The 22,314-nt window shown below is 44.5% G+C and overlaps 2 protein-coding genes across 6 annotated transcripts in view; one reads left to right on the forward strand and one right to left on the reverse strand.

Annotated features, from left to right (window-relative positions):
- ASTN2 (astrotactin 2) overlaps positions 1 to 22,314 on the forward strand; it is a 939,506-nt gene that overhangs the window by 664,417 nt on the left and 252,775 nt on the right. The gene's annotated exons all lie outside the window — the stretch shown is intronic.
- TRIM32 (tripartite motif containing 32) lies at positions 767 to 12,305 on the reverse strand. Of its 2 annotated transcripts, none has more exons than XM_077283459.1 (2): positions 12,155 to 12,305; positions 767 to 3,355 (listed from the first exon to the last, which is right to left on the reverse strand). In XM_077283459.1, the coding sequence occupies exon 2, from the start codon at positions 3,347 to 3,349 to the stop codon at positions 1,409 to 1,411; it is 1,941 nt and encodes a 646-aa protein (XP_077139574.1). In that variant the 5' UTR covers positions 3,350 to 3,355; positions 12,155 to 12,305; the 3' UTR covers positions 767 to 1,408. The 2 variants fall into 2 exon arrangements, with proteins under 2 accessions (XP_077139574.1, XP_077139575.1); XM_077283460.1 differs by having other exon boundaries at positions 12,079 to 12,273.

Here is a 22,314-nt window from a genome sequence, read left to right on the forward strand (position 1 = left end):
TTTTCTACCTATGGTAAGGTGCACACTCTGAATATTTCACATTGGGATGTGAATCATTGCAAAATTAAAAGGTTAATCTCAAGTTGTCTTCTGAGCAGCTCACAACTCGGCAATCTCCTTACATCCTTGTTTCGGGAATTGCGGGATCTCCTCTTTGAGTGACAGTTCTGGTGAGTAGCAGAGCTGTAGTATTAGTAGCACTATAAAGCTCAGCCCAAGTTCTGCGGTGACACATTTAGTTATCCGTGGTTTGTACTGGAGTCTACACTGATCACTGTATTTAAAAATAGAGAGAAGGCATTTCAACAAGCACACTGCTCTAGACAGTGAGAGCCGTGATTAGAAGACCTGCTCTGGGAGAAGTAGACGATGACTGGTGATTTTTCAATATTTATAACATCAGCTTGTCAGGAGCTGAGATAGAGTTGGAAGAGGAATAACTGCTTTATAGAAATCAGTGAGCTGGACAGAAGTGGCTGAGATTTTAGGAGTTAACTCTTCTCCTGAAATGTACCTAAAGTGCACTCTTGGCCAGCTGTACACTAAGAAAGATAAAAGCTCTCAATGCAAGAGAATGACCGCAGTTAGAAAAAGCAAGTCAATTACAAACTTGCTTATTTCAATGCTATCTAATTAAAACAATTTAATAATTTGAAAATACCCCTTGAAGAGACTAAAAAACAACTTTATGAATGAATAATTGGATGAAAAATCAAGAACCTAAGGCCTTATTCAGACGACTGTTTTTCACGTATGTGTTTTGTGATTTTGATGGACCATGTGTTCAGAATATGGTTCTGGGAAAATCGCAGACTGCTCATGTATGTCATTGATGTACATTCTGTGATTAACATTGTAATGGATAGGAGAAGCTTTGTGTAATTTTTTCATATGCGAAAATCACTGATAACACACTGATGGTAATAACTGACTAAACTGATTGTCCTCAGACCATTTTTTGCGCACGTGAATGAGGCCTAACTGCTCTTCCTTTATGCTTGGAACAAAGGCAAGGTCGACCAGTTGATGGTTTCAGAACGGTTTTTATCCGGTGTCAGTAAGAGGTATTTTACCAGTCGATATAGAGGGAATAGCAGACATAAGAGCCTACATGTAAAGCTGCATATAATCTCTGTACAATAAAGACAAGAATATTGATTTCTTACAACTGTTGACACCTAAAAGCCTCTACCATGTTAAAAGCCTTATTTTTAGAGATGTGAGATGAAAGCATTCTACATCCATTGGTGGTTAAAGGGTACAATCTCTGTTTCTTTTGAGTGTGACATGTATTAAAACTAATATGCCAGTGATGCACAGATGGCTTTTATTTTCTTTCTAAAGTGCCTAAAAGCAAATTGCCGTAGTAAGGATAATGATCAGTGAAACGGATCTATGTGAGCTTGTTTCAAGGCGAGGAATATCTGCGTGTATGGTAACTGTAAATTTTAATGCAGTGATCCCAACAATCCAGCACCAACAGCTGCCCTTTAGGAGTTAAAGATACTCCAACAGGACAGGTCAAGCCCTCTTTAATTAAGACACTGTATCCTCCGCTTTTAGGAAAATGAAGAATTTCTTTCCGTCCACTATCAGCCACAATTAGGTCTCCCCGTGCCCCAACACACATTCCTGCGATACAACGAAAGTCCTCGCTCTCTGAGAAAAAATGACTGATTTGACGGCCTAACTGCCCGTCTGCTCCAACTGAGCCGATAGAGAAACCTCCTTCGAGATTATGCTCATACTGACGATTTTCCAAGTTCAGACCCAGTCCTTGGGTAAAGTATACAGTACCTTGCTGGTCACATGTTACAAACTTTGGCCGCACAGCGCTACAAAGACGACTGTATTTGACAACTCCAAGGCTCCGATCTACAGTCAGACACCACAGTTTGCCTCCTTCCACATCAGTTACAACAAACTGACCTGAAGGCATGGCAGCGATTCCCCATGGCTTGCTTAATTGACTTCTGTGGCAAGCAATACAGTGTCCTTCCATTGTATATATTTTGACAGAGTTATCATAATTGTCTGTCACACCTATTAATCCATGGCAGTTTATAGTTACCGACAATGGAATCAAGTTAGGAAGATCGGCACCAAGGAAACTTAGTACGAAAGTATCAATTCCAGTCGGACTTCTCCTTATTTCCCTCAAGAAGCCTTTCCTGTTGAAAACCTGAATTCTGCAGTTTCCTCTGTCGGCAACGAGCACCTCTCCCAGTGAAGTCACATGGATACTGACCGGTAGATTAAACATTCCTGGCATATTACCCTTAGATCCCATCTTCCTTAGAAACTGACAGTGTTGTAAGCTACATGCAGTATCTGCAAGTTGGACAACGGGAGTTGATGTGCAAGGCTGAACATTGCTCATGTCTTCCGACAAGGCCTCCACGTCATTGCTCATAGTCATGGGAAACTCATCTTGGTTAGGATCTTCTAAATTCACATTGTAAGGCTTCTTGACCACTTGGCCCACCTGTACAGGACCAACATGCCCCACTTTGAGAAACTCTACATCTTGTAATGTAAGGTTTTGCGGTAAGTTAGCTACCAGGTTGGGTTCTTCTTCTTCGACAGACTCTTCCAATAAAGCTGAATCAGACTGTTTTATTTTTAGCATAAGATAATCACACCTTGACACAATCTGTACTTCTGCAATGTTGAGAAGGTATGCATGCTCATCCAACACCAGATTATTTAATTTTTCTACCTCGTACAAAGAAGATGTAAAATGCTTGCGTGATCGAGCCAACTCCTCTTGCACATTGATTTCCTCTTTACTGTAATCTTGCATAACTAATTTATATTTGGACTTTACATGTGAGGAAATACTGTCTAGAGAGGATTTTCTTTTCTGAAGGTCCTGAATAGCCTGTCTAAGATTAGTAAGCTTTTCTTGAAAGCTATGCCGACGTTCATTTGCAGCTTCGGCCATTGAGAGAACGATGTGGTCTGGAGGAGGGTGTGCCTCTTCTCCGCACAAGTCACAGATCACTAAAGCACAATTTTTGCAGTACCTCCGAGGCAGTCTTTGGTTGCACATCTTACACATTAAACCTGTGACAGATTGGCCCAGCTCTGCAGTGTTCATGATTTTCAAAATAGTCAAATTATCAGTCAACTGAGATGAATTTGTGACGCGGGTCACACGACTGCAGAAAGGACAGCGCACTCCATTAATAGTACTGGCCAATAGCTTCTCAAGGCACTGTTTACATATGGTGTGACCACACTGGAGGAGTTTTGGCCTCAATTGTTCTTCATTGTATGTCTCCATACAAATGGGGCACTCAAGCACTTCTCGAAGGCCATCTACGTTCACAAATGGGGCCACAGCCATGGTTTCCTAAGGGAAGAAAATAAAGTCAGAAATGTTTTTATTTTATAATTTCTTGCATTTATGGTAAAACTTGTATGTACTTTTGACAGAGAATAACATCCATATCTGTTGATTTTTCTAGTCCTCTAGACTCTGGGCCAATTTGATTTTTCAAGTGGCAAGGAACAAGGCAAAACTAAGCAAATGGTTAGATGATGGTAGGCAGTTTCTATATTTTGATAAGCCAAATCAGTAAACTAGATGGGGATCTGAATTTGTTGCCCTGTATAGTAATAAGGGGCTTGTTACTGATATGTGGTTATAATCAAATCTGGGTCTCAAAAACCCAAAGATGAAGAAAGGTACTGGCCTACAGGCTTAAAATACTGGGTGCATTGAGGAGTATTTAATGGTTCATATCTAGATTTAAAGTTTGTTAAATGTATAAGTGCATTGAACCACTCTATTGAACTGATTCTGAACCAGGGCTGTGGAGTAGGAGGCCATTTTGGTGAAGTCAGGATAAAATGGCCCGACTCCTAAAAGATATAATAAATTGGGTACAGTAGTACAATGGAGGATGAGCTGTAAATGTTTTCATAAGAATTTGGGAAAGTTATGAAATGTCTGTTCTGTTCCTGACCTGAATTTGAGCTGCACTTTATGTACATGCTTAGTAGTGAGGCAGTGCTGTGGAGTCAGAGTCAGGGAAATTGAGGTTTGGCTTACCGACTCCACAGCCCTGTCCTGAACTACAGGGTATCTTATACCCAACAGGAACAGTCACAATTCTGAGAACTTCAGAAATAAAATCAGATAGCGGTCTTCACTAGTTTAAAGAGTAACTAAAACTTTTACTACTTTTAAATAATTGTGTCCAGCAAGGAAAATTCTTAAACTTTGCTAATAATTTTATTGTCTTCATTACTGTAAAAAAAAACTTGCACATAGGCAGCCTACAAACCCCTGCTTTCCCCAGTCTATGTGTCTACCTATAGCTACATTGATATCAGAACGTAATAATTTGGAGTACAGATGATGGCAGTGAAGGATCGGATCAGCACCTGGGTGTCATTAAATGGGTTGTCAGGTCCAGATCGCTAAGTCTACAGTCACACTGTGAGACTGCAGACTTATGAACTCCCCCCATAGCATGCACTGTGTGCTGCGGGGATTTGAAGGTTTCTGACCCGGGAATGGAGGGTATGCCAGTAGGCGCAGCCTCGCTCTCCATCCCCTTGTATGGAGAGAGGCAGCACCCGGCCCTGGCCGGGAGTATGTATAGCTCATTCATACCCTCTGGTCCTGGGTCAGAGACCGGCAAAACCGCAGAGTGCGTGCTCTGGTGGGATCTGGTGGGATTCATAAGTCTGCAGTCACACAAAGGGACTGCAGATTAATCGATTTGAACCAGACAACCCCTTTAACTCTGGGGATAATCTGCTGCAAGAGATTGTTTTGATAAGCACTAATACTAAGAGGGGACAGGTGCTAATCCCCAGGGACTCAATAAGGTGCTCAACTGACTCTTTTATTGGTCTTGAACTAGTTAAAAAAGGTGGAAATTAAAAGAATAAAGTGCAGATGAAAAACAGACAACCCTTCTTCCTTCACCCTCCCCCCAAAAAAAAGACACAAATGCAATCATGAATTGGACCCAAAAATCTAAATTTCTCAAATATAATGCTATTAGATCTCCAGTATTGTTTTCAGGTGGGGCTCATACATATACACCTCACCAGTGTAGGAATAAAAATTCATACAAGTGCTTCTCGCAAACTTAGAATATCATCAAAAAGTTAATTTTAGTTCTTCAATACAAAAAGTGAAACTCATTCTATAGTCATTACAAGCAGAATGATCTACCGTATTTTTCGGACTATAAGACGCACCGGACTATAATTCGCACCCAGGTTTTAGAGGTGGAAAATAGGGAAAAAAATATTTGAAGCAAAAAAATGTGGTAAAATATTTAATAACATACTATTATATGTGGTGTTATTATATATATAATAGTATGTTATTATGTTGGAAGCTGCGGGACCAGTGGTGTCTGTACAGTACTATATGAAGATGCTGGAGGGTGAGTATAAGAATGGGGGCACAGGACTTATATTGAAAGCACCACTCCAGCACTGAAAAATAACACTGGAGTGCTGCTTTAAAAGCCCATGGGAGAACTATAACTCCCAGCATGTCCTGCAGATCCTATGACATGCTGGGAGTTACAGTTCACTAAAGGAGTGGCAGGGTGCTTTATTGTGTTTTGGAAAGACTAACCTTTTAATTGTGGCAGCCAGCCACTGTGGGGAGGTAAAAGCATCCCATGGCTGCACACACAGAGCCCTCTCTCTTGTTGCCTTTCCACAGCACAGGTAATGGAAGCCAGCAGATTCTAGTGTTGGAGTCTGAAGGACCTGTGATGATGTCAAGAAGAGGGAGGGCTCTGTGCTGCCATGTGATGCTCCAGCCCGCCCACTTCTGACATCATCACAGGTCCTCCTTGTGCACACTGCACAGCACTCAGCTCCAGCCCAGGAAGGTACCAGCGATCTCTTCTCCCCCAGACCCTGCTGCTGCCTCCTCCTCCCCCGGACACACGGATCTCCCCAGCTGCTGCAGGAATCAGCGCTGAGGAAACCATGTGTGTCGCTGCTTAAGTGCAGTATTCATTTGCTGCTCCCGGCTCACCGCTCAGCTGATAGGTGGGCGGGGAGTAGCTAATGAATATTCACTGCACTTAATCATCGGGACCACATGGTTTCCCTAGCTCTGATTCCTGGCAGTGGGGTCATTTTTCTGCCTCCTGAAGTGGGATAACAGTGCGATCCCACTCGCTGCTGCCCCCCTCCCCACATGCTACATCCCTACCATAAGACGCACCCACACTTTCCTCCCAAATTTGGAGGAAAAAAAGTGCGTCTTATGGTCAGAAAAATAATGTGTTGATTTCTGTTAATGTTGATGATTATGGCTTACAGCTGATGAAAACCATTATCTCAGTAAATTAGAATAATTAACAAAAAACACCTGCAAAGGCTTCCTAAGGGTTTATAAAGGTCCCTTATTCTGCTTCAGTAGGATCCACAATCATAGGGAAGACTGCTAACTTGACAGACGTCCAGGAGGCGTCACTGACACACTCCACAAGGAGGTTAAGCCACAAAAGGTCATTGCTATAGGAGCTGGCTGTTCACAGAGTGCTGTATCCAAGCATATTAATGGAAAGTTGAGTGGAAGGAAAAAGTGTGGTAGAAAAAGGTGCACAAGCAGCCGGGATAACCACAGCCTTAAAAGGATTGGTAAGAAAAGGCCATTCAAAAATTTGTGGGAGATTCACAAGGAGTGGACTGCTGCTGGAGTCATTGCTTCAAAAGCCACCGCACACAGACGTATCCAGGACATGGGCTACAAGTGTCACATTCCTTGTGTCAGCCACTCATGCTGAGAGGATTCTGTGCATGGTCGCATAAGGCGACAGTGACGTGACCGCATGCACACATCCTTTCTGAGTGGCAAGTATAAATAAGAAGATCCGATGAGGCCTGGAGAGGCAGGCGGCGATGAGAGGGGGGGGATCTGGAGAGGTGGGTGGAGACGAGCAGAGGGATCTGGGAAGGTGGGTGGCGACGAGCAGAGGGATATGGAGAGGTGAGTGGCGAAGAGTGGAGGGATCTGGAGAGGCGAGTGGCAAGGAGCGGCGGGATCTGGAGAGGCGAGCGGCGAGGAGCGGAGGGATCTGGAGAGGTGAGCGGTGATGAGTGGAGGGATCTGGCGAGGCGAGCAGTGACGAGTGGAGGGATCTGAAAAGATGAGCGGAGGGATCTGGAAAGGAGAGCGGTGACGAGCGGAGGGATCTGGAAAGGAGAGCGGCGATGAGCGGAGGGATCCGGAGAGGCAAGCGGCGATGAGCGGAGGAATCCAGAGAGGCGAGCGGCGATGAGCGGAGGGATCCGGAGAGGCGAGCGGCGATGAGCGGAGGGATCCGGAGAGGCGAGTGGCGATGAGCGGAGGGATCCGGTGAGGCGAGCGGCGATGAGCGGAGGGATCCGGTGAGGCGAGCGGCGATGAGCGGAGGGATCCGGTGAGGCGATGAGTGGAGGGATTCGGTGAGGCATTATGCTATGTGGTTTGGAAAACGTTAAATTTGCTGGAGAATAACTTCTCTACAAATCGAAGCTCCTGGGAAAAAAGCGTGTGAACTGGAAAATTTAAATTTAGCTTGATCCGCTCCTTTGTAAAAAAAATTCCCATATACTAATATTAATAACTGCAACCTTTCTTCATCACAAGCAGAAATTATATATACATTACATTGCATCCAAACATTAATGAAGGCACGGGGCACTTCAGGATGAAATGCGGCAGGAAGGGGGGACAGGTCACAATGAAGATTCAGCACAAGAGCCTCCATTAAATGGCTAATCTAGCAAACCTATTTGAGTATTCAAATCATGGAAAGTGGTGTATGCAGCCACAATTTAGGAAACACGGAGGCAAAACTAATAGAGAGAAGCAATGCATAGCTGCATCTTAGCTAATCTCACAGCTGAACACTTACAGCTCTCCCCGCCAGCAGCTCCGCGCGATAACAGCAATTTAGCGACATTATTTGAAGCTCAGAACAAGAGCGATCTATTGGCAGCTACAATATTCCTTTTACATTTTTTTTGCTAACAGATAAATTGTGCACCTCGGGTCATGCTTTGGAAATAGCGCGCGAGGAAACGTGTTAATATTGTGGGCGCTCTCCAGCTGCGGCATTACACAGCAGCCGTGCATAGCTAATACGTGACCTGCTAGGATTGCCTGTTACCGCGCAGCACCTGGAGCCTAGAATTAGCAATGTGTGCAGGAGCGAGCGTCGGCCCGGTGAACCATTCTGTCACTTCACATAAATTAATGACACGGTTTTATTCCGATGAAATGCTGGGGTTGCTGAAAACAAAGAGACATCTCACAGAGTTTATGGCAGTCTTACATCCCCAGAACACCGTGTCTGTAATATGTCTACCTTCCTAACACACATCTAGTGAGAGGCTCTGAAAACAATCAATGGTGGCGGCAAGGCAGTCGTGGGACTCGTTTATGAAAACGGATTCAGCAACCAATCACATCACTTGTTTCTTTTCAAATCCCTGCCTGAAAAAATAGAACATGAAATCTGATTGGGTGCCACCGACAACACTAAAAAAAACGAGGCCTAGTTGGACTGTGAGAAAACAAAGCCTGAATCAACATCATTCAGAATGAGACTAAATATCATACTTTTACATGAAAAAAAAATCAGAGGGGCATCGATTTGTGTCACCTTAAACCTGATACAAACACTTTTTTTTATGTAAACACGCTCCTTTTCTTACAGGGGTTGTCGAGTAAAAATAAAGTTACTTATCTGCAGGATAAGCGATAACTTGCTGATCGGTAGAGGTCCAACTGGTGACTGGAGGAATTTCTATCCTCGTTACAAACATGCCAGCGCTCAACCGTTCCATCGGGACCGCACGGAACGGCAGTCGATAACGTATGTGCAGTGCTGCTTCCAGCCGACCGGCGGAGCCGATCCCAGCAGTCAGGCCTCCACCGATGAGCAAGTTGTCACCTATCATGCATATAAGTGGTAACATGTCTTCAAGATCCAGGCGATGTTCTCACCTGAGCGAGTCGTGTGAATAACGGCTGTCCCACGGCTGGTGATGAACTCCCCCAGGATGATTGACAAGAAGAGACAATTTGCGGTTTTGGGCTGCGCTACCCAAAATGGCGATCCTTGATCCAATATATAAAGGAGCCGATTTTATTGCACAACGCGTTTCACACCAGACTGGCGTCTTTCTTAAGTCTAAAAACCAGTTGTAGTTAAAGGGGTCGTCAACTACTCGGACAAGCCCTTCGTAAAGTTGTCCACTACTTTGACAACTTCTTGTCATACCCCACAAAAAAATAAAGCTTATACTCACCTCCCGTGCCGATGCCGCTCCCGCGGTTTTGGCATTCGCTCTTCCCGTGGCTCCCGTGCTGTTGTGACGCTGGTGCCCAATCAGGGCTGGCGTCGCCATCCCTATCTCCTGTCGAATTGAGGGGAAGTCTGATATCAGCTGCAGCGCGGACTTCCTCTTTATGTTTGATTTATCTGAAAGTGGGGACAGCGACGCCAGAGCGGAATGGGGAGCCGGCGTCTCGTGTCACAACACGGGAACCCCGGGAGAGTGAGTGACGACACCGTGGGAACTGTGCCTGCACCGTGGGAACTGTGCCTGCACCGTGGGAACTGTGCCTGCACCGTGGGAACTGTGCCTGCACCGTGGGAACTGTGCCTGCACCGTGGGAACTGTGCCTGCACCGTGGGAACTGTGCCTGCACCGTGGGAACTGTGCCTGCACCGTGGGAACTGTGCCTGCACCGTGGGAACTGTGCCTGCACCGTGGGAACTGTGCCTGCACCGTGGGAACTGTGCCTGCACCGGAGGTGTGTATAGGCTTTAACATTATATCAGGGCCAAACATTTTGACCAAGAAGGGGTTGTGCTAGTAGTGGACAAGCCCTTTAATATTAGCAGATTGTATTCCTCTGTGTTTGTGAACCTTCGGTTAAAGGGGTTTTGCACCACAGGAAATTCACTACTTAATCAGGCTCCCATTTCAATACAAAAACCATGGCTACTCCCCTCCAACCACTGCAATTCCTGGTGGATTTTGTGACATTATTCCATCAGATGACCGCTGCAGCCAATAAATGGCCTTTGATCACATGCAACTCATCAATCATCGAGAGCGGACCTCGGCTCTGATGAAATAGTAATGGCTGTAGTCAGTCAGCGGCCGATGATTGGTTGCAGCGCTCATGTGACAACAATGTCATGGGACCTGCCGGGAGCTGAGAATACATTGAAATGGGGCAATGATAAAACAAGGGGATATCCAGAAGTGGACCACCCCTTTTTAACATGTAGCTGTCTGGCGGTCTTAATGGCCGCGGATTGTGTATAGTAACCACACCCTTACATTCTCCAGTAAAGGGACAGCCAAGATGCACAAAGTGGCCGCTTTTTGTTCTTATTATATTCCACTGCTCCCCCCTCCAGAACATTCCATTATTTTTTTTATAAATCTGCCTTACAGTTCCAGAGATATGGGCTTTATTATTTAGGGTTAGTCTTCATGGTCCTTACAAGGAGGCGTGACTCCCAGGGTAATAATACACAGCAGTCTAAAGACACGCCCCTGAGGATCCTGCGAGCCATTCCTAAAAGGTAAAGACCATAAAAATGTGCAGTAAATATAAAGGCTCGTATCTCTGGAGCCTTCTGGCAAAGGAGTACAAACATGGGTCCACCCTGTGGGGAGTAACATGCCAGTGTAAGGAAACTTATAGGCCCTGCAAAGCTCCTTGGGAAATTAAATATGCAAATTGCCTCATCAGAGAGGAAGCTGACTTTACCTATTGAAAGTATCAATCCTAAAAAGACAGTATGGCGCCTTGCCACAAGACTTAGGATAAAGGCCAAACCAGAATGTTAATTGCAGACATGCGTTCCGGGTTGTTTTCCTCTCCTCAGTGCAAAGCATGAGATCTGATTTGGCTGTAGGAGAGGCCTCCGACTGGGGTCCAAGGGGCGACGTTTCTCCTCGTTTTGAGATTGCAATCTAAGAAAAGATGCCCCCCATTATTATCTGCAGCCAATCAGTGACGTAGACTCTGGTATAGTCATTGAGCTCTCCGATTGGCTGCAGCCAAGTCAGTGCTGCAGACAGTAACACACTCAGTATTGGACCTGGGGAGGGTGAGTAAAGATCGATTTGTATTTATTTAATTTTTTAGGCAAAATTGCAGGTGGGGGAACAGGGGTTTTCAGAAATAAGAAACCTCCCTTTAAATCCGGACACCACCTAATATATGCTAAGATTAGGTCACCAATATTACATCCCTTTAACCCCTCGGGGTACACGCTACCTATGTAGTGGATTGTGGCAGATTTATGGTGGGAGAACGAGGACGCTTGTAGTAAGCTCCCCAGTAGTGAAAATGCTGCCGATCTTCCATCACATACTTCCGTGCAGAGAATCTGTGACACCTAACAAATCCTCATCCACAGAGAGTGGGAAACCTTAACCTGTGGCAGACATGGAAAAAAAGAAGAGGCACGAGCTGCTGGATTATTTTGCCCCCACTGATTTCCCAGCAGTCAGTAAGGGTATGTGTCCACGTTCAGGATTGCATCAGGATTTGGTCAGGATTTTTCATCAGTATTTGTAAGCCAAAACCAGGAGTGGAACAATTAGAGGAAAAGTATAATAGAAACATATGCTCCACTTTTGCATTTATCAACCACTCCTGGTTTTGGCTTACAAATACTGATGAAAAATCCTGACCAAATCCTGATGCAATCCTGAATGTGGACACATACCCTAACTCTGTTTCCCATTGAAGCAAGTGATTGGCTGCAGCGGTCACGAGCAATATACAGGCTGCGACGTTCAATTATTTCCTTTAAAGGGGCGGCCCCATCTGAGAACTGTGGGGCCCGCTCATAAAATAGGCCAGAAATCCCTAGATCATTGGGCCCCACTGCTACCAAGAACGGGGCCCTATAACGCCGCTGATTGGCTCCTGCTCAGTCACATGACTGCTCAGCAGCTCTATGCACTGATATAGCGGCGATGCTATCATGTCTGGCGCTGCCCACAGACAGCGCGCAGTACGAGGTGCAGCCACAGTGCGAGTCTCCTCCGCCGCCGGCCGTGCATTACCTGGGGATGATGATGATGGCGGCGGCGGCTACACGGCTCACCTGACCCTGCACAGGACCTGTGAGAACGCGCTTACCTGCAGCTACTGCGCTACCGCCCGGCCAGGGTGAAAGTGCGCGGCGCGACGTCACTTCCGCTTCAACGCTAGGCATCATGGGAGGTGTAGTTCTGAGCCGAACAGCGGCGGATTCCTGTCAGCGCGGCTCCTCTCATTGCTGTGGTCACTCGTTACCTGAACCGAAGTGGAAATCTCTTTATACCAAACATATATATATATATATGTAGTAAAAACTAAGAATTCAGAAATATGTATTAGCCTCGTCACCCAAGGGCGAGTTTCCATATTTTTCATTTTCATTTTTTCCATTTCTCCTTTTTTTTTCCTCCCAGAGCCGTAACTTTTTATTTTTCCTTCCCTATAGTCTTATAAAGGGCTCGTTATTCGCGGGACAAGTTGTACTTTTCAATGACCCCATTCATTCTGCTCTATAGTGTTCTGGAAAATGGAGAAATAAAAATCCATATGTGGTGAAAACGCTAAAAAAGGGCAATTCCACAATTGATTTTTGTTTTTTGTATACCAAGTTTACTATACGGTAACACTGACCTGCTATTATGATTCTGCAGGTCGGTACGAGTTCGCAGATACCAAACATGTCTAGGTTGTTTTATTTAAATGCTGAAAAACAATTCAGAAATAAAAAAAAACAAAAAGAAAAATTATATCGCCATTTTCCGAGACCCGTACCGTTTTCATTTTTCGGGATCCGGGGTTGGATAACGGCTTATTTTTTGCGCCCGGAGTTGACGTTTTTACTGATACCATTTTGTTGTAGATAACGATCTTTTGATCGCGTCTTATCGTATTTTATTACAATGTTGCCACGACCAATAAAACCTTAATTCTGGCGTTTTGATTTTTTTTCATTACGCTGTTTACCGATCGGATTAATTTATTTTATATTTTGATAGATCGGACATGTATGAACGCGGCGATACCAAATATGTGTATTTTTTTTTCTATTGTCTTATTTTTAATGGGGCAAAAGGGCGATTTGAACTTATATTTTTTTCTTATTTTTTTCATATTTTTATTTTTTTTCACTTTTTACTGTATTTAATAGTCCATTTAGGAGACATGAAGCCGCGATTGCTTGTGCTATACACAGCTGGGCTTCAGCTAAAATCACAATCTCTGACGAACACCAGCTAAGCGCCATCTTTCACCGGAGGATCATAATGACTGTTAGAAAGGTCACGGGGGCAGCCGTCATGGGCGTCCTGCAATCACGGGCACGTGGAATGACGTGCCACTCCCCTGCCGGTGCATTTTACGTGCCGCTGCTAGAAATTGTCAGCGGCATTTAACAGTTTAAATGCTGTTCACAGCTGTTAAAGGCAGATGATGACTGATAAAATCAGCCATCATCTGCCGTTAAATATGCGAGCCCGCATTAAACTCAGGGACACGACACATGATGTAAATGTGCGTCATATGTCGTAGAGGGGTTAGAACGGAATTTGGTTTGTCAGCATTTCCTGAGAACTTTTCTGTTTTGTGATGGGAGCAGTGAAAATGTTAATTTTGCCTTTCTAGTTTTTTTTCTCTTTACAGCATTTACGAAGCAAATCATTTTATATTTTGATACTTCGGATTTTTGCCTTTGCCAAATACCAAATATATTTATTTTTTATTTTTATGAGGGTGAAATGGAGGGTAATTCAATCTGTTTTTTTTTTTTACATTTTTAGGCCAGCGTCACACTAGTGTGTTTTACGGACGTATGAGAGGTTCAGAAAATACGGATTGCATACGGTACAATGATTCTCTATGGCCCAGCTCCTATCTGGCGTATTTTACTGATCCGTATTATACGGTCTTGTACGGTCGTAGAAAATCGCAGCATGCTGCGTTTGTCACCGTATTGCGCAAAAAAATCGCCAATGAAAGTCTATGGGGGCGAGAAAAATACGGATTCCACACGGACCATGCGTGTGACTTGTGAGAAATACGCACCGGTGTTATAGAGAAAAGCCGTCAATTCAGTGCGGTGTACAGTAAAATCACACTGACAGAATAGAATAGAATAGGTAGAATAAATGTCTACACATAGAATAGGTATATATATGTATATGTCAGTGAGACACACATATATATATATATATATATATATATATATATATATATATTTATATTTCATACAACGCTAGATATCATAAAAGCCGGTAATTCAATTGCCGGCTTTTGCTATCTCCTTCACAAACCCGACAGGATATGAGACATGGTTTACATACAGTAAACCATCTTATATCCCTTTTTTTTTGCATATTCCACCCTACTAATGTTAATATTGTGTATATGCAAAATTTGGGCCCTCTAGCTATTAAATTAAAGGGTTAAATCGCGGAAAAAATTGGCGTGGGCTCCTGCGCAATTTTCTACACCAGAGTGGTAAAGCCAGTGACTGAGGGCAGATATTAATAGCCTAGAGAGGGTCCATGGTTATTGGCCCCCCCTGGCTAAAAACATCTGCCCCCAGCCACCCCAGAAAAGGCACATCTGGAAGATGCGCTTATTCTGCCACTTGGCCACTCTCTTCCCACTCCCCTGTAGCGGTGGGATATGGGGTAATGAAGGGTTAATGTCACCTTGCTTTTGTAAGGTGACATTATAAGTAGAATAATCTGAGAACTGTCAAGATTAAATGTCCAAAATTCATAGATTTATTCAGGATTATGACCAATCATGTAATACACCAACGTTTCGGCCTGATGGGCCTTTGTCAAGGTAATTATCTGTATGACGGTATTAAGAAGATACTGGTTAAGGAGCGCGTGCATATCGGAAAGACGCCGATTCAGTAGTGTGGTGTCAGTGTAAGGTGACATTAAGCCAGATTAATAATGGAGAGGCGTCAATTATGACACCTATCCATTATTAATCCAATAGTAAAAAATGGTTAATAAAACACACACACACACACATTATTACAAAGTACTTTAATGAAATAAAGACACAGGGTGTTGTAATATTTTATTAGACTCTTAATCCACCTGAAGACCCTCGTTCTGTAAAAAAGGAAAAATAAAAAATCAACAATATCCCATACCTTCCGTCATTCTGGTCACGTCCCACAATGTAAATCTATCTTAAGGGGTTAAATCATTTTACACCCAGGAGCTCTGCTAAAGCAGCTGTGCTCGTGGTTGTAAAAATACGGGGAATGAATGTAATGCAGGGGAATGTCCTGTAGTTACCTTGAGTCGCGGTGATGCGCCCTCTGCTGGATGTCCTCATATGAACTCGAGCCTGGGAATATATATATGTGTCTCAATGACATATATATATAGATAGATAGATAGATAGATACTGTATATATGTTTTAACGAACATTTGAGCACATAAATCCATTAGATGTCGGTTTTGCAAGCCTGCGAGAAAATATCGCAGTACGGATGCCATACGGATTACATACGGAGGATGACATGCGCAAAATACGCTGCCACACCCTGCCTACGGATGACATAGTGATCACTATTTTGGGAACATTTCTGCGTATTACAGCCGTAAAAAACGGACCGTAATTTCATACGCTGAGTCTGACGCCGGCCTTAAAAACATTTTTTTTTTCACTTTAATTTTTAGTCCCCCCATAGGGGACCAGAACCTGCAACGATTTGATGAATTGTTCTATATGCTGCATTCTGTGGTTGGGAAACACAGGTGTACGATAACCTCAGTGATGGGGCGCCTTCAGCAGGCAACACATTGGCACCCTGCAATCATGGCATCCTTTGTGCTAAGGAGATTACTCCTTTTAGGCTAGGTTCACATTGCGTTAGTGCAGTCCGTTCAAAGCATGCGTTAAACGGACTGCGTTAACACAAGTGCCGAAAAAGATCACGTGATGCGATCGCGCTAGTGCAGATGCTCTATCTGCGCTAGCGGTGACGGACCTGGAAACGCTGCAGCCCGCGTCCGAGGGTTCGTCACAGAATGACGGCACATCGCTAGAGCATGCCGATTATGGCATGCGTTGGCTATGCGCCCGATAATAGGGGTTAATGGCAGCCTTATGGTATTTTTTAGACTAAGACATACTTTTCAGCAAGAAAAAAATCTTGCAAAAAAGTGTGTGTATATAGCCCAGAGGCACCTTCCTGTGATCAGGAAGAATTCTGACACAGCCTGTTTCCCGATCGTCTTTCCCAAGAACTGTTCTCTGTTCCTGCTCAAAACTGATCAGAGAAAGCTATGCTGTGGGTGTAGCAGGGCTGTGTGTGTGTCTCTGCATGTAGTAGTTCTCTGTGTATATATGCAACAGTTGTGTGTATGTATCAGAGCTGTATGTGTTACAACCGTGTGTGTATGTAGCAGATCTGTGTGTATAGTAGCTTTATGCGTATGCAGCACAGTGTGTGTAGCAGCTGTGTGAGTGTATGTAGAAAACTGTGTGTGTATAACAGCTGTGTGTGTATGTAACAGCTGTATGTGTAACAGCTGTGTGTATGTAGCAGAGATGTGTCTATAACAGCTGTGTGTTTGTGCATGTAGCACAGCTGTGTGTAACAACTGTGTGTATTACAACTGTATATGTAGCAGAGCTGTGTGCATGTAGAAGATTTGTGTGTGTAACAGCTGTGTGTATGTAGAAGAGCTGTATGTGCAATAGCTGCGTGTATGTAGAACTGTGTTTAACAGCTGCGTGTGTATGTGGAAGAGCTATATATGTAACAGCTGTGTGTATGTAACAGAGCTGTCTCTAATATATGTGTATGTAGCAGAGCTGTGTGTATCAGCTATTTGTGTATGTAGCAGAGCTGTGTATAACAGCTGTTTGTATATGTAGCATCTGTGTGTGTGTAACAGATGTGTGTTTATGCAGGAGATCTGTGTGTGTAACTGTAGGAATGGTGGAGCTGATCGTCTGCTCCCTGACATTCTAAGGGGTTAAACATATTTTCATGTTGTTAAGGGTAACACTTACTGGGGATGCAGTCTAGCCTACGCATAGTTTTGGGGAGGGGGGACTGAGAGCTAGTGCCAAGTTCAGGTGGTGACAGTTCAGTGGAGTATGGTTGTGTGAAGTGACAACAGCAGTCTCGCGCAGTAGGCTGCTAGGGACAATGTGGCCTAATACTCGGGGCAGTGCTTTACCAAAAATATCTTCCATTTGATTCCATCTACTGGCCTGGAGGAACCTTGAGATGGATGTTGGGGGCCCTGGGAGCTCTCAATCTGTGAAGCTACATGGAAAGATGGACTCAAACTCTAAGAGGCAACGGTGATACAAGCCGGGTGCACTGCTAGTGGTGGGGAAGAATTCCTAGTGGTAAGAAAGATAGCAAGGGGGACACTCTATCCAAACCGAAAACCAGGGCTGAAGTTGTGTCCGTACCTGTGGGAAAGACGACAACCCTTTGGGCCTTATCCTATATGCCTGTTTGTAAAGACTGCCATTTGCTTAGTAAAAGTTAGACTTTTTACGAACCTTGTGTCCCCTGGATTGATTGCTGCTAAGGTTACAGAAGAAGAAAGCCTGGATCCATAGGAAGTCTTTGGGCCAGAAGTAAGTGTGATGCACCCCACACAGCAGCACACCGGGATGGGGACACATGTTGTCTGTAGAGTGCCTGACTGTCCGCACTGTGACTGAGTGTATGCTCAAGATGGACCTACTGACTTGCAGAAAATGGACTGACAAGTAACTGAGGGGGTAGCTAGAGGCTCCAACAGTGCCCAGCGGGAGGCCATAGAGAATGCCCAGACCCGGGGATGGGTCGTCGAGTTTGATGTTGAGAAAGGATATGGATTCCTAGAGGAAGAGTGGACCGGGAATGAGGTGTACGTGAGCTGCGATGTGGTGAAGCATAAATATCTCCCCTCTTGATTCCATAGTCTGCATCCTGTTAAAAATTGTGGAGTTTGTGAAATGCGAGTGCCGATGGGGCTGGTATCCAGGAGGACATCTTAAAAAGAGACAAGGAGGTCTTCGAGCAGAGAGCTCAGCGAGAGACCCAGCAGCAGTAGGCTGAAGAAGCCCCAAGGGATTCTTGTGGATGCCAAGGACCGAAGACTCCTGTGGGGAGAAGTTGACCCCTGAAGAGTCCTGGCAGAGTCTGGAGAAGTCTGCTAAGATTTCCCTGGAGGACTGTGGACTGGTTAGATCTCCAAGAGAGGTGCAGCCATCCAGCTTACCAGACCTGCAGGCTGGAGAACTGAGCGTCACATTGTCAGAGTCCAGTGAGGATAACCGGGCCACAGCAAGCCAGCTTGTACAGAAGTTCAGGGTCTCCAGTTATGACCCTTCCCAGGTGGGCGGTGGGAGCGTGACGTCGGGGGGAGGAGGATCCTAGCCTGACTAAGTTCCCAAATCAACCCTGGAAGTGAAGGAGACTGCCATCCCCCACTGTTTGGACTGCCTTCATGGAGGAGAGGCGGATAGCCCAAAGAAGTCCTGAAAGAAGAGGTGACCTGGCACTCAATCTACCCTATTGCCAAATTTAAGGTGTCGCAGGGAGCTGCTTCAAAACTGTCAGGTGAGACAGTAATAGAAAAATCCCTGCTGGGGGTGGACTGCCCCGTTATAACAGACGGACTGTTTCCTGGAGTTTTTGAAAGTTCGTTTTAATCGAAGAAGGTTCTAGAGACTGTTTCTTGTTACCCTTGTGGCGGAAAAGGCTTGAAGCAGTCAAGTTTGTTTGCCGTCAGTGTTTGTTTTTTTTCTTCTTTTATTGCGCCTGTTGTGCCTTTTTCTGCTGGAATTGCAGGCACTGGTTCAACTCAGAGGGTCTGAAACCCTCAACCACAGAGACTGTGCGTTTCCTAGACTGTGTTTTTGAGAACACAGTCTTATAATAAGATGCATCCTATAGTTTTAAAAATACGGTAAATCTCACTGTCAGTGATTGGCAGCGGCATTTAAGGGTTTAAATAACAGCAATCCAAGCTGGCTCCATTCGGAGCAGTTTGTACGAGGTGCTGGCTGTACATTACGTCCAGCACCAGCCGTATGTAGTGCCTGCTCAGCTCCTGAGCCCTCCACACACCTACGCCATACATGTGCCATACATGTGGGGCAGATATGGGGAAGAGGTTATCTAAGTCATGTCAGTAGTCCATGGCTGCCAGATGGGAGCCCTGTGAATCTTCTATATTCCGACATCCATGGCGTCTCGAATACTTATTTCCAGCGTGACCTTGTGCACTCGTCAAGGCACAGCGATGACGAACCATAGAGATGCGGGGGATTCTGGCAGGTAGGATGAGGGATTCTGGCAGGTAGGAGGTAGTTTGGATGGTTCTCATCGGGAGACCATAGACTACTGTTGTAGCTGTTGGACTAGAGTCTTCTGAAACCAATTGCTCATCTCAAATCTAAAACATAAGGGCCCCGATTCATCATTCACTTTGCACCTTTTTTCAAGGTAAAAGTTTACTTTTTAGGCATTTTTATGTGTGCGCCAAGATCATTGTAATTTGTGCACAATTTTTACTTATTTTTTCAGTCCCCGACATTTTTTAGGTTTTGGTCAACAGTACGGACATGGTTTTCATTATTCAAATATTTTTTTCGAATTCCTAATTTGTCTCAAATATTCTGCAGTAACCATGTGGGGTACAAAATCTGTCTCTATTTTAAGAATTGGGTAACCTTTTATAAGGAAAAAAAAAGGCTTTTATCTTTGCATTTGCACAAAATCAAACATTGTGTGTCGCATTCAGAAATTTGACGCAAAATTCGACGATCCAGCTTTTGTTCCAAATTCATCAAAATGGGTGCACAAGCTTTAGTAAATTTAGCGCAAACTTATCAATACTTATTTATTGCCTTTTTTCACCTTTATGGAGTAAAAAAATAGATTGATCCTTTCAGGTCACTAACCAGAATACTCAAGTGCTTCTGTTTTTTAGTACTGAGTATATTTTCACTTTCTGTATATGCAGCACTAGGATTACTCCATCCGCGGTGGAGGGGGTGGTTTGATTATCAGGCACGAAGCACTTGTCCTTTAGTGATAATCTCCTGCTGATAAAACACTGATTGTGTTGAAACAGCAAAACACTGCCCAGTAATTGACAAATCCCTGTAATCAGGGTCTCTACTCTTACGTTATGTTGGCCTCAGATTGCATAGCAAAAACCTGCTGACAGATTCCCTAAGAGTAAGTAAGAGGGGTTGTCTCAAGTTTATAAATTAAAATTGCAAAGTTCTTGTAAAAAGAAGCAATTTTGCAATTTACCTCGTATTAAACATTTTCAAGAATAGAGGCATTTTTAATTCTATAGTTTGCAGCTTGTTCTAGGTTGCCTGCCACATCTGCAGTCTCTAACTGGCCTGTTACCTAGCAAAGGAGCATGTGCCGCTTGCAGGCTCGAAGCTTAAGGGTATGTGCACACGTTGCGGATTCTGCTGCGGATTTTTCCGCAGCGGATTTGGAAAATCCGCCGTGCAAAACCACTGCGGTTTTCACTGCGGATTTTATCGCGGTATCTTCTGCGGATTCCTCTGTGGGTTTTCAACTGCACTTTCCTATTGGTGCATGTTGAAAACCGCTGCGGAATCCGCACAAAGAATTGACATGCTGCGGAAAATAATCCGCTGCGTTTCCGCGCTGATTTTTCCGCAGCATGTTCACAGCGGGTTTTTTTTCCCATAGGTTTACATGGTACTGTAAACTTTGGGAAAACTGCTGCGGATCCGCAGCATCAAATCCGCTGCGGATCCGCAGCAAAATCCGCAGCGTGTGCACATACCCTTAGAAAGTGCAAGTACTGCTCTGAAGCTGGCCAGATTGCTGGACCCAGCTACCTTCAGTCCCCCTATGAGTCAAAGCTGTTTTTTCTAGTAACATGGGAGATCGCTCAGGTTGGACCAGTGGCTCAGATATGCGAGTGCAGCATCCTGGGCAATGAAGAAGTTTGGAGGCAGTGCAGCATTGCACTCCTGAACACAGAGAGTCTAAGAAGATGAGACTGATGAGTAGGGTTGAGCGACCTTTAGTTTTTTAGGGTCGAGTCGGGTTTTGTGAAACCCGACTGTCTTAAAAGTCGAGTCGAGTGAAATCGGCCGACCACCGTGAAAAGTCGGGTTTCGGCCGAAACACGAAACCCAATGAAGGATTTTTTTTTTATTTTTTTTTCTCTCTCTCTCTCTCTCTCTCTCTCTCTCTCTTCTCTCTTCTCTCTCCTCTCTCCTCTCTCCTCTCTCCTCTCTCCGTCCCAGCACAGAAAATTTCGGTTTTCACTTTCCAAATCCCTACTGCGCACAAGCGATAACATGACGATAGGCGTTCACTCCCCTAAGACCTATATCATCACTCTGCCCACGCTCATTCATTGGCTGTAAAAATGGCGCTAAACGCGTCATACGAAACGCGACTTTGGCGCCAAGATCGCGTACCGCATGGCCGACCCCGCACAGGGATCGGGTCGGGTTTCATGAGACGCCGACTTTGCCAAAAGTCGGCGACTTATGAAAATGAACGACCCGTTTCGCTCAACCCTACTGATGAGATATTATCGAATATCAATTACTGAGCTCAACTCCCTCAATACCCGTGGGTGAATACCGTCTGGGCCTCAGGAGCTTTAGCAATATCTAATTTGCTCAGACAAATACGTACTTATTGTCAGGTGAGGCTTCATTCAGGCGTCTGTAAGTCATGTACGTGTTCCATTCATGTTTTTCATAGTTTGTACACATACCCATTATAGTCTATGAAGCTGATCACATGTCCGACCTCGTGTCCGCAAACAAGTTATAAAGACACGTCCATTATTAATCTGAGTCACAGATCAAAATCTTCCATGCAAGTCCAAGGAAATGTGAACATCATTGTGCTGCACCTTTTTAATATAGTGATATAAGTGATTTTAATTAGCATTGGATCCTAGCTGAACTTTAAGGCTATGTGCACATGTTGCGGATTCGTGTGCGGATTTTTCCGTGCAGATTCAGAAAAATCCGCAGGTAAAACGCCCTGCGTTTTACCTGCAGATTACCTGCGGATTTACTGCGGATTTAGTGCAGTTTTTGTGCGGATTTCATCTGCATTTTTACACCTGCGGATTCCTATTAAGGAATAGGTGTTGAACGCTGCAGAATCCGCACAAAGAATTTTTATGCTGCAGAAAATAAACCGCAATAATTCTGCGCAGAATTTTCCACAGCATGTGCACAGCGGATTTGGTTTTCCATAGCTTTACATGCTACTGTAAAACGCATGGAAACC

This window comes from Ranitomeya variabilis, chromosome 2 (genome assembly GCF_051348905.1).
Source record: "Ranitomeya variabilis isolate aRanVar5 chromosome 2, aRanVar5.hap1, whole genome shotgun sequence".
NCBI lineage: Eukaryota > Metazoa > Chordata > Amphibia > Anura > Dendrobatidae > Ranitomeya > Ranitomeya variabilis.

Bases quoted from the DNA above. Each gene is read 5' to 3' on its own strand.
- TRIM32 (XM_077283459.1), bottom strand. From the start codon at position 3,349: ATGGCTGTGGCCCCATTTGTGAACGTAGATGGCCTTCGAGAAGTGCTT.